Source organism: Pongo abelii, chromosome 13, assembly GCF_028885655.2.
Source record: "Pongo abelii isolate AG06213 chromosome 13, NHGRI_mPonAbe1-v2.0_pri, whole genome shotgun sequence".
NCBI lineage: Eukaryota > Metazoa > Chordata > Mammalia > Primates > Hominidae > Pongo > Pongo abelii.
Window position 1 is genome coordinate 105,391,917 of NC_071998.2, and position 12,760 is coordinate 105,404,676.

A 12,760-nucleotide genomic window follows, 5' to 3' on the forward strand; every position below is an offset into this window, starting at 1 on the left:
ACGGCACTCCGGATATAGGAAACAGCTTGAGCCAGGGTCAGGGAGCTATGTCAGTGGCTAAGTATGTCGCAGCTAAGGAGGAAGAGCAGGGCAGGAAGGTGAGATGTGTGAGCACCATCATGAAGGATGGGCACCGGCCGTTCCCCACGTTAGCCTCCGGGGGTCCACTGGCTGGCAGTCAGGGGAGCACAACTCAATTTTTCTGAGTCTCCAACCTGACCTGATGCCCTGTCTCATGTGAGACGTAGCAACAGGAAAGGAAACCTTGAGTTTTTTTTTTTTTTTTTTTTTTTTTTTTGGTCAATAGCCAACTCAGGCCTTGTGAGCATGACTGTGGGGTCAGACAGACAGACGGATGGATGGACAGACCTGGGTTCTGGTCCTGCCTCTGCCCCCTGCTTATTGCTCAGTCTCAGGCAGGTTACATCACCTGTCCCTAAGCCTCAGTTTTCCCATCTGTAAAATGGAGTGGGACTGGCAATGGTGCTTACCTCCTGGGGTTAGTGTGAGCAGTTGGTGATCGTCCAAGCCACCAGCATCGTCCCTGGCATGGCAAAGGTGCCCAGAGTGACATTTAGCTATTGCTAAGGAGGGTTCAAAGTGGATAGCGTGCATCTGGCACACAGTGGGCGTTCTTTAAATGGTGACAGACAGGACTGATTGTGTTCTTGGTGGGAGTCAGTGAGACGAAGGGCACAGTGTGTCGTGCGGTGTCTGGGAGCTTAGAGAAAAGTGGAAACATGATCCAAATTAAGGGACTTACTCATTATTCTTTCTCATGGGGACATGACATTCTGAGTGGCTCTGGCCAAGCTGGCCTCGAGGGCGTCTGGTACACAGTAGATGGCTGCTTTGCAAGCTGCCCTCGGGGGATGCTGGCCTGGAGTTTTCTTTGTTCCTCCCGGAAATGCTTTTGTAGTACAATGTGGGGGTCCCACCAACACAGGGGGACCTGCCCTATGCGAGCTGGCACCTTCTCCAGGTGTGGCCTGCAGGCAGGGGTCTGTCTTCCACATTCCTTCTCCCCTGGGGTTGGATGCCCACACCAGGTCCCTGCCCCCACCACACACAGACCCCTTTGGAGAGGCCTGCTGAGGCAGCAAGTGGGAACTGGGGAGTGGGGTGCTGCGCCGTGACTCCCTGAGGCCCCACACAGGTGACCATCCTGCCTGCACTGAATTCAGTCCCACACAACAAGCCACTTCAGGCCTGGAGGGAGGAAGAAAGAGCCTGTGTTCCCGAGCTGCTGGCGGCCCCTCTGCCTGCCACCCTGCCTGGCCCCCGGCAGAGCAAGACTCCTCCAGCAGAGCCCGCTCTGTTTATTTGTGCATCAGGGGGAACTCTGGGCAGGCCACCCTGGCTGCCTTCGTCCAAGAAAGGAGAGAAGCAGCAGCCAGAGGGGCCTGTGGACATGCAGCTCTCTGCAGAGAGAGCTGGCCTCCCTTCCAATCTGGCTTCTCTCCCTCCTCTCCAGAGACCACCTCAGAATGGCCTAGAAGCTCTGGAGACAGGCTGCCTAGTGTGAATCCCAGCGGTGGCCCGACTCTGTAATATCGCTGGAGCCCTAACCTCTCAGAGCCTCAGTTTCCTCATCTATAAATGGGGACACTAGTAGACTGATCTTCAAGGGCTGTGGTGAGGAATTACTGGGTTAAGGCAGGTCAAGTGCTCAGCACAGTGCTGGCAACTGGCATTTGCTTATTATTATCACCCGTTAAACTGAGCCCTCACTTTCTCAGTGAGATTGTTTGATGGGACCTGAAAGCAGAATTTCTTTCTCTCTCTCTTTTTTTTTTTTTTTTCCAAAGATAGAGTCTCTTTCTGTCGCCCAGGCTGGAGTTCAATGACGCTATCATAGCTCACTGTAACCTTGAACTCCCGGGCTCAAGGGATCCACCTGCTTCAGCCTCCCGAGTAGCTGGTACCACAGGCATGCATCACCATGTCCAGCTAATTTTTAAATATTTTCTGTAGAGATTGAGTCTCCCTATGTTGCTCAGGCTGGTCTTGAACTCCTGGCCTCAAGCAATCCTCTTACCTAGGCTTCCCAAAGTGCTGGGATTATAAGCGTGAGCCATGACGCCACGCTGGACCTGAAAGCAGAATTTCTTAGCAAAGGCTCAGCTGGGAGGTTTTGTTTAATCCAATCAAATGGGAATCCTAAAGTCCAGAAAGGGGAAGCATTTGCCCAAGATCACACAGGTCAGGACGGGCCAAGGCCAAACTCCAGTTGTTCTGGGGTTGGAGAGTGAGAATCGGCATCATCTCATGCCATCTGCAAACTCCACACCGTGTGTCTGTCTGTCTGTCTCTCTCCTCGGGGGCATTCCATCACATAGTCCCCTTGGCCCTTCCTGCAGGAGCCAGGCAGGAATGTGATTTTTCATTCTCTGCCTGGCCTCCCTCTGAGACGTCTCCAGGCAGCTCCAACAAGAACTCCAGTTCCCATTCTTGAGCCTGGCTACTGGGGCAGCCTTTGTTCCTCCAATGCTTCAGAGCTGTACCCCCACCTCAGAGCACTTGCCAGGGGCCTCCGTAGAGCCTGATTGGGTAGCGGGAAACAGAGGCCCAGAGAGGTCAGGCACATTGAAACCACACAGCAGCCAGACACTCAGATCAGTCACAGAGGATGGACAAGGGAGAGAGGAGGGTATTTTCAAGGTCTCCCTTTCTCTGAGTGCAGACTTAATGTTATGGTTGTGGCTGAGGGAGTGATGGAGTGGGCAGAAGTGATATTTGAGGGAAAAAGCGTAGGCTGGTTAAGAGAAAAGTCAGCCGCTTCTTCACTCTGTACCAGGGTTCCTGGACCTTGGCACTACTGACATTTGGGCTGGATGGTTATTCGTGGCAGGGGCTGTTCTGTGCACTGCAGGGTGCTGAGCCACAGCCCTGGCCTCTGCCTACCAGATGCCAATAGCATCTCTTAAGTTGTGACAACTAAAAATGCCTCCAGACATTGCCAAGTATTTACATGTTAAATCAGTTACTCCTGGAAACAAGGCTGGCAGGTACACAGTATTGTACATCCTCACTTGTCACATGAAGAAACCGAGGCATGGAGACATCAAGTTCCCCCAGTTCACACAATGAGTGAGTCCCAGAGGAGAGTGGGATCCAGTGGTCTGCTGTCCACCGGGTGGACAGAGAATGAAAAATCACATTCCTGCCTGGCTCCTGCTGGAAGGGCCAAGGGGCCTGTGCAGGGGAATGCCCCTGGGGAGAGAGACAGAGGGACGGTGTGGAGTTTGCAGACGGCAGCTCAGCCTGGCTGAGTGCTTTCCAGAGTCTTCCTTGCAGAGGAAGGAAGGCTCTGGAAAGGCCAGGAGGGGCATCATGGGGACAGCACTCAGCCAGGCTGAGCTGTCATCTGTAAACTGCACACCTATGAAGGGAACTTGGCTTTCTAGGTTGGGAACTCCATTTTTCTCACCTTGGACCGGCTGATCTGATCTGAAGCTAGGTCTCCAACCTGTGGTCCAGGATCTGCCAGCTGATTGTAGTGTCCCACAGGGTCCACCGTCAACCCTGGGATTTCTGGGATCAACAGCCTCACTCCTTACTTGCTGCCCTCCTCAGAGATAGCCAAGCCTCTGGGAAGCAGGAGGTGCCTCCCCTCATGTAGCCAGAGGAGTCAGAACTCCCATTTATGCTGTATTTAACTCTTACAGCAGCTCCGGGGGGACAGATAGAGAGAAAGCCTGAGGGTCCAAAATAGTCAAATGAAAAGCCCTTTGTCCCTGCTATGGGGTAAAGAATCAGATACAGGAGAGAAATATTGAATATGGAAAGGAATGGGGATAGGGGAGGGGCAGCAATCTAGAAATGAGCTTGGGCAAGGATCTTTATGAAGTTTATTCCAGCACTTTAGTGAAGGCGTCTGGATGAAGAACATTCCAGATCCCAAGATCAATCCTACAGAGTTGCGTCTTTGGAAGCCCAGGCCCAGGGACCTTGGGGATTGTCCCCACCACGCGGGCCAGTCTCCTGTGGGCCACTGCTCACAGCACCCTCTTCTCTTTCTCTCCCCACAGGGTGACTTAGGAGTGTTGGGTCCGATTGGCTACCCAGGACCCAAGGGCATGAAGGTAAGCAAGGGATGTCCCCCGATTCAGGCCTTGTCCAAGCTAGGCACCCCCAACCCATTTCAGCCCAGAAGGAAGGGTGACCTTAGATGATGCTGGGGGAAGGGAGGATGGCAGGATGCTCAGAGGGGTGCTAGGAGGAAGCTGGGCAGGTCAGGAGCTGTCAGCTCTGGCCTCAGGGCCAGGCATCATCTGTATGTCATTTAGGCCAGACATCCTCCTCTAGCTGAGCATGAGTCTGACAGGGTTCCAGGCCTCGGGGCACCGGAAGTCCAGTGGGGGACATCACCAGGACCATAGAAACTACCATGGCAAACCAGTGAACTCAGCCCATCCCTGAGTGGGAAGGGCGTGCAGCAGGAAGGCAGGCCAAGACTGCTAGACCACATCCCTGGGAAGACCCAATTTAACCAACCTGCGTGTGACACAGCTCATTAAGCCCTTCCCTCCCCACCAGTTCCTTCTTCCTCTGGATTTGTCTGCAGTGCTGTGGTTCACTGCCTCTTCTCATAGCTCCTTCAGTCCACACCCTCGCCCTGTGAGATTGGAGTCATTTGCCCCCTTTTACAGATATGAACACTGAGGTTGGGGGATCTAGCACGGGGTCTTGCAGCAAGTCGTGTTTAAGCCAGGGCTCCTGACTTCTGTGGCCTAGAGTCCCATCACAGCTGGCCTTGCGCCTTTGTCTTGCAGGGACTGATGGGCAGCGTGGGGGAGCCCGGACTGAAAGGTGATAAGGTGATCTGAATACTCCCTTATTGCACTGTGGTTTCTCTGCATGCCACCCCCCTCTCCGCCCGGAGGCTGCTGCTGATTTCTCGCCAGGTCCACTCCCCTGCACTCTTCCTACCTCTCCTCTGGCCTCCCCTAAATCTGTGCTCCCTAGCTTCTTCCTGGTCACTCTGGGTGGGGCTCAGGCAGATGGTTCTGGGAGCCCGAGAACCTCAGCAGATAGTGCATGAGCAGCTGTTGCAGCAAGGAGGGCAGGTATGTCAAGACAGGGCTCTGAATCCAGAGAGCAGGGCCGAGGCCAGCATCTGGGCTTTGAAGGCAAAGCTACAGAGCAAGGAGGGTGGCAGTGAGGGCACCGGAGGAAACAAATCTACATAGATCACCCTGGCATGAAATTGGAAACCCCAGAGAGTGTGCCGACTGGAAATTCGACTCTGAGCCCCTGACCCGCTTCTCCTCCTGCTGCCATGGGGGTGGCTACCCTTGCCATGTGTCCTCTGTACAGCCCTGCTGCTGAGCTCTCCCTATCTCACCCTGTGCCAAACCAGAGTTGGAAGTGGGAAGACAGGCCCCGGGGGCCCAGAACGAAGCAGCATCTGAATACCAGAGACACAGGGCCCAGCAATTGTGCCCTGCTCTGTGGCCGTCTTCCTGCCTAGCCTCTTCAGACCCTTGGCAAACCAGGACCCCCGAAGGGGTTGCAGGAGGGGTTCAGGGCAACATTCCAAGTATCCATGAGACATCCGAAGGGCTGACTGCTGCTCAGCCCCTCATGTGGTCAGGTGACACCGCACCTGTCTCTAGGTGCCTCTGCTTCCTCCTGCACCTGAGTCATAGGGTCAGGTGCCATGCTGGGCACCATCTGAGTGTACCACATGGACCCACCCATTAATCCTCCTACCCACTATGAAATAAGAAGCTTGCTTGGGCTGGGCACAGTGGCTCACACCTATAATCCCAGCACTTTGGGAGGCCGAGGCGGGCGGATCATAAGGTCAGGAGTTTGAGACCAGTCTGGCCAATATGGTGAAACCCCGTCCCTACTAAAAATACAAAAATTAGCCGGGCGTGGTGGTGGGCGCCTGTAATCTCAGCTACTTGGGAGGCTGAGGCAGGAGAATCGCTTGAACCTGGGAGGCAGAAGTTGCAGTGAGCCAAGATCGTGCCACTGCACTCCAGCCTCGGCAACAGAGCAAGACTCCGTCTCAAAAAAGAAGCTTGCCTGAGGCCACACAGCTGGTAAGTAGAGAGTTACCTGGCTCCAGAGACCTCAACTGTGAAGCAGAACTAAGGTCAGAAGGTCAGAGCTGGTGAGACTCTGGGAGGTCCCATTTCACAGTGCCTACGTCTCACAGATGGAGAAACCAAGACCCAGAGAGAAAAAGAGATTTGCAGGCCCCTGGACTCTTAGAACATTAGAATTGCTGGGTCAAATGGACATATCCAGATTGTTTTACACAAGCCTATCCCTGGGTAGCCACCTGGGTGCCATGCCAACCCCAGTCCTTTCTCTATCTCTTTCTACATGTTCCATCTCCTCCTGTCATACCCAAGCTTCCAGCCACAACCTACCTCTGCCCCCCTTGCCCTGCTGTCTGCTACACCCCTCTGCAAGAGCCCTCCCTCTTTGAAGGGGCTTTCTGATGGAGGCAGGGGGTTCCCCACGCCTACCTGTTTATCCCAAGGTTTGAGACATCGGTGCTCTGGAAATGTTGAAGTCATGGACGAGAAAGAAAGGAAGCTGGGGAAAATGAGAGTGTAGGCAGTGAGCTTTTTATAGGCCCCTTTGCGGAGCTGGTCTCAGCTCAGTGTTGCTTCAGGAACATGGAAATAAATGTGTTACATGGAACTCGGCTGGCTTGCTGATGGGAGTTGCCTGGGACATTTAGAGATGTGAAAACTCTGGAAAAAAAAAAAAGGAGGAGGAAATTATTTTCATGCCCATAGTTTTTAGGAAAATCAAGTGTCTTTAGGGGAAAAAAGAGAGAGGGGGAGAAAGAAACCCCTTTTCCTTTGGTGGGGAGGAGCCTTAAGGCTGTGTTCCGATCAGCCACGCACACATCCGTGTCCCCTGGCCCTACCCTGGGATGACAGAGCCATCCCTTCATGTTCCAAGATTGCTCCTGCCTCAAATCCCAGATTTTCCATGACCCAGCCTGGACTCAGTCCCACTTACAACCGCTTGGCTCCCTCTCTCAGCCTGGAGAAGCATTCTGGAAGCAAAGCTCCTGCTCCGAGCCCAGCTCCCTTCAAATTCATTGTCCTGATTTCCTAGGTGCCTTTTAAACTTTCCTTGTTTTTCTATTTTCACTCCTTTTTTTCACCCCTTCACTCCTCTCTTGGACATTAAAAAAAAAAAAAAAAAAAAAAAAAAAAGTCCTGTGGCTCCCCAAACACCAGGATGTTGTACAGGATTTTCCAAATTGGAAAAACCAAAGTAAGTTCAAAAAAAAATTTTTTTTTTAATTCTGACTTTTGTTCTACTAGGGAAGTTCTTTTGTTAGGTCATGGCCTTAGCCATGTGTGGGTTTTCTAAGGTTTTCCATTTTTCCTGGGTTTTTCTCCCCATTCTTCCTCCTGCTCCCAGGGATGTAAATGTTTTCTGAATCCTGGGGCCGACAGTGTCAGTAATGTACAACATGGAGGGCTGGATAGGGTGAGGCGAGGGCTGTGTGAGGTGGTTTCGGCCCTAAGGGAAGCAGCTCCCAATCTGGACTGCCTGTTCAGAACTTGGCTAAAAACAGGGAGGGAGCAGAAGAGGCCTCCAGCAGCCCGAATCAGTGTCACTAAGCCTGTGCAGTACATCATGTTAGAAGACAAACACCCAGACTTAAGTCAAGACCAATTTACTCGCTGTTTACACATAGTCATAACAAGCCAGGAAATCTGATTTCCCATGCTATAGCTGATTCAAATAGTTAATTAGAAGTAGACCGGCCAGGCACAGTGGCTCAAGCCTGTAATCCCAGCACGAGGCGGGCAGATCATCTGAGTCCAGGAGTTCAAGACCAGCTTGGGCAACATGGCGAAACTCCATCTTTACTAAAAATACCAAAAAAAAAAAAAAACAAAAAAAATTAGCTGGGTGTGGTGGCACACACCTGTAGTCCCAGCTACTGGGGAGGCTGAAGTGGGAGAATCACCTGAGTCCAGGAGGTCGAAGATACAGAGAGCCAAGATCGTACCACCACTCTCCAACCTGGACAACCAGAGTGAGACTCCATCTCAAAAAAAAAAAAAAAAAAAAAAAAATAGACCAAAGCTTCTTGCTGGTACAGAAACCCCCACAGGAGGAGGAAGTGACAGCTCAGTCTGACGGTGAAAAATATCAAACAGCAGACACAAACACTCCAAAATCACACTGGTGTGGGGCCCTTGCACGCGCAGCCCTCACCCCTATGTGACAACACCCATTGATGATGAAGAGGTTGAAGGATCAAACACTTCATTTGTTCTGTGTCAGTTCTCCAGGCAAGGCCAGTTGACACTGGGCAGTGGGCAGCTTAGCTTCTGTTAGTGGTGTTTTCAGCCATCCAAGCAGCCCCAGGCAAGTCTGCACATCGGCCAGCTCACCCCCAGCCACCGCCTGCTTTCCTCGCCAGGGGCCCGTCCTTTCCTCTCACAAGGCTGCTGCTGGCCGGATCCGACTTGGGAAACAGCCTCAGCACAGCTGTACCTCGCCAGGGGGTCTGTGGGGGAGGCTTCCAGAGCCCATGTGGCCTCCATTGTAACCTTCTTTGCTGGTGTGTACTTAGGGTGAACAAGGGGTTCCAGGTGTGTCAGGAGATCCCGGATTCCAAGGAGACAAGGTAATTGCATCAGATTTTCCCCTCCTTCTGCCCCTGCCCCTGCCCTGCTGTTCCCCTGGTCCTGGCTTCCTTCCTAGGGCCCATCATGAGCAAGGACCCACCTGTGAGACAGCTGCCTTTGAAATAATCCAGTCTTCTCCATCCTTGATCCACTCGTCATCTCTTCCTTGGACTTTACAGTGACCTTTTAACTTATTTCTGGACCCCAGCCTCTTGCTTTCTCTCTTTCTTCCTTACTGCTACCCAATTGTTCTTCTGAGGGCAAAGCTCTGCTCTCCGCTCACACACCATCCATGGCTCCCTATTGCTCTCAGAATGACACCCTGGCTCCCTATCCAGACATCAGGACCCCAGTGAGTGCATCTCTCGATACTCTCCTGCTCTCCTCCTTACAGCCCTGCACTCCAGCCCCACTGAACTGCCTGCCATGCGCCTCTGTACACACACACACAGACTGCTACCCGCCCGGGACCCCCTCCACCCAGCCTCTCCACACCACCCTGCTCAGAGGCCGTTTTCCCCACCTGCTCAGAAAGTGGCTATTTCCCTCTCTAAGTACCCTGAGAGGCATGTCCTCCCCTCACTGGTGGTGCCACCTTTCTCCTCTGATTTTAGGGGACTTGTACTGAGTCCCCTGCCGGACAGTGAGTTCCCTGAGAATAAGGCTCCAGACTGCCCTGATGGAGCTCGGCTCAGGGTCTTGCCCTTGATCAGGAATATTTAGGATGAGGTTGAGGGAGTAGGGCCTTACAAAATGACATATTGACTACGGGATCAAACTGAGGTGGCCTTGACTTCCAGAGCCCAGCTTTGGGCCTGCTGAGACTGGCTCCCCTTTGCCTATGTCCGGCATCATGTGGCCACATCTGGAACTCTCCCGGCCAGTCAGCGAGGCCCAGATGTTGGCCAGCTCTCCCTCTTCCTCTTCCCTCCCTCCTCGCTGGCCTGTCCTGACCCAGCCTTGCTATCTCCGGGTTGTGAACCACAGCAGGCCTGGCTCTTCCCTACTGGACCCCGTCTCCAGAGTTCCCCAGGAGTCAGAGGCACCACAGAGCCTGCGTGCAGCCCCAGGGTCCCTGATTCTTCCTGGAGGACAGGGGCTGCTGTTTCATGTTAGCATTTCCTGGGGCCCAGCCTATAGGGGGGTCAGGCAGGTGTGATCCAAGCCAGAGCATGCACCAGGGAAAGGAAGGAAGGAGCTCATCTTCCTCCAAGGCGGGCGTTCTCTGGGCCTGGGACCAGCAGGAGGACTGGACGGCTGTTCACCTGGCCATTTCTCTTCCTCACTAACCACGGCCTGCTCTGGATCTCTTCCAGGGGAGCCAGGGGTTGCCAGGGTTCCCCGGCGCACGGGGGAAGCCAGGGCCTCTGGTAAGTACCTGCTCCTCCAGCACCCCCAAACCTCACACTCTCCAACTGATCATGGAACGTGGCTGGGGACACCTTCACCTCCAAGACTTCATTTCCTCCTGCAGCAGAGCTCCTGGGGGCAAGCAGGGCAGGGCAGGAATGGGATGTACTAATTTCACAGATGAGGATACTGTGAGAGGCTCAGTAACTCACCCAGCTTCAGAGGCAGGCCTCATTCGCCGACAAAGCTCTGATAAGGATCTGGGGTTCCTGATGCCTTGTAAACAATAGTGATGTTATCAATAACAGCAGTGGCTGTCATTTATTGTGTGTCGCTGTGCATCAGACCCTTTCTGAACTATGTTTCTTTGAAGGCTGCCCACTACCCCAGGAGTTAGGGAATTAATATTGCTCCCATTTTACAGATGGGCAAACTAAGATTCTGAAAGTTGAAGTGACTTGCCCAGGGTCCCATGGTTTGCAAGTGCAGGAGGCAGAGTTTGAATGGTAACTCCTTCTAGTTGTCCAGGCAGATTTTATGCACATGCTTCTGAACTTTCCAACCACCCACAACCAGCGGAGGCACGCAGGGGGTTCATGGAAGGTGGGGCCCTCACCCCTGCCTCCCTGCAACCTCTTCTTTTCCACAGGGCAAAGTCGGAGACAAAGGATCCATTGGGTTTCCCGGGCCCCCTGGACCCGAGGTATGTGATGCCCCATTTCTCCATGTCTGGCTGCTGCTGGGACTCGGTCTTGTCCTTGGGAAACTGAGGCCCAGGGATGGGGAAAGACTTGCTTTAGGTCACACAGGATATGAGAGATGAGGCTGAGAGGAGAAATTCCTAGATCAGCAATCATTTATTTTCCCCTTCTGCTCTTCTGCTCTTACCCAGGGGCTCTCAAAAGTCAACAGGGATAAAAAGCTGGCCTCAGAGTCGTCTGCCAACTTTGTGGCCACCGCAGCTTTGTGATTCATGAAAGCCCTCTGTGCACCACTGTCTGGTCCCTCACAGGAGCTTCCCACATTCTCCACTCAGGGTTCCCTCTCCAAGCCCTGGAACTTTCCTAGCCACCCACAGCCACTCTGGAATGGTTCAGGGCTCAGAGCTTCCGGGTATGGGGAGCAAGAGGTAAATGCAAAATTCAGGCTTTTGAATGAAGAATGAGAAATAAGGATAGATTTAGCAATTAATATAATAACTCTAGTTGAGTAAGGAGAGAGCCTGAGGGTTTCTGATGTGTGTGATCATTGGCATAGTAGGCTACACCTGAATGATCAACTCGGAATTCACACATAATGTTGCGAAGCAAGCTGGCTGGGTTCTCTTTGACCCCCCTCTCTTTAACATGGGTCTCGTGTCTAGAGAGCTGGGCTGAGCAGGAGCCGGGGCTGCTGTGCCTCTCAGGATCATTGGCACCCAGGCCAACCTCAGTTGGAGCCTCCCACCCACAACTCCCTGGCCTCCAGGTCTTGTTCACCCATGAGGTCTCTGCATCCAAGACAAAAGTGTGGCTCTGCGGATAGGCCGGACCCTTCCAAAGATCACTTCTGCTATCACTCGGATGGATGAGGAAATGTTTCCTAAAAGCTACAAGTTCTGACTTTCCATTGTGTTGACTTTGGCCATGACACAGTCCTATCTTTAGACAAATGGACTTGGCCTCTCCTCCATGGCCCCAATTCCCTCCTCTGGTCACTGGAAAAAGGCTTTTCTGAGAGTCCGGCTTTCCAAGCATTCTGGCCCGTGAGGGTGGAAGGCATGCTCCCTCATATTTATTAGGCACCTCCTGGTGCCAGGAGGCTGTGTAGTGTCCTTGAGATGAGAACTTGCTGAATCGCCACAACAGCCGCATGAGGGAGATATTACCACCACCGGTTTACAGTTGAAGAAACTGAGTCACAGAGCAGGAAAGTGGCTTCCTCAGGGTCGCTCCACTATGTAGGAGCAAATAAGGTCTGCTTTGGCCCTCTCCTGGGTCCCTGGACAATTTAGCCATCAGCCTCTCCCATCTTTGTGTTCTGTTTTGATTGGCCGACTCTGTAGCCAGGAGATAGCTCTGCTCAGCTGAAGGCAGAAGCTGATAAGTGCGTCAGCACCCTGTCTGCTTCTTTCCCTGAGACCATGGGAGGGAGCTCCAGCTCTCCAGCACCCGGGTGAATTATCTCTCATTCATCAATGGGTTAGATGCGAGTGAGCATCAGGATTTGCTCAGCATCCCGATTGCTAAGTTCTCACTTAGAGATGGGCCCACCCCAGGCAGACTTCTTTTCCCAGAGTACAGGACCCAAAATCATTTTGGATGCAGATTTTTACTGAGCACTTGCAACTTTGCTGGTTCCATTTAAACTTAAGAATAGCTCTGTAAGGGAGGTGTTATGGGCACCATTTTATAGATGAGGAAGCTGAGGCCCAGAGAGGCTAAGGAACTTGCCCAGGGTCACACAGGAGGAGGGCAGGGCTCTGGGAACTGCGTAACAGGTCTCCAAATTGTGCAAAGACCACTGTGGGGAGAGGGAGTCCCTGTGCTCTGTGGGGCCCTAAGGAGGAGCACAAGGGTATTGCAGGGAAGGGAGGTGATTCCGCTCCATGTGGGAAGAACCTTCTATTGTACAGTCATCCCAGGGGAATGGCCCTCACTGGGAAGCAGGGAGCCCCTATAGGTGGAGTGGGGCAGAGTCCAACACATGTGTCCAAGATGTATGAAGGACTTCAGCTTATGATGACTGGAGCTGAGGTTAATTAAATCAGTGCTTTTCAATGCTTTCACAGTCACAGCAAACCCAGA

The 12,760-nt window shown here is 52.9% G+C and overlaps 1 protein-coding gene across 5 annotated transcripts in view; it reads left to right on the top strand.

The window, feature by feature from the left end:
* COL27A1 (collagen type XXVII alpha 1 chain) overlaps positions 1-12,760 on the top strand; it is a 160,464-nt gene that overhangs the window by 73,084 nt on the left and 74,620 nt on the right. For all 5 annotated transcript variants that reach the window (XM_054520505.2, XM_024252429.3, XM_054520507.2 and 2 more), the window contains 5 exons: positions 4,032-4,085; positions 4,776-4,820; positions 8,570-8,623; positions 9,941-9,994; positions 10,624-10,677. In XM_054520505.2, coding sequence (XP_054376480.2) covers positions 4,032-4,085; positions 4,776-4,820; positions 8,570-8,623; positions 9,941-9,994; positions 10,624-10,677 — 261 coding nt within the window. The remainder of the gene's footprint in view (positions 1-4,031; positions 4,086-4,775; positions 4,821-8,569; positions 8,624-9,940; positions 9,995-10,623; positions 10,678-12,760) is intronic.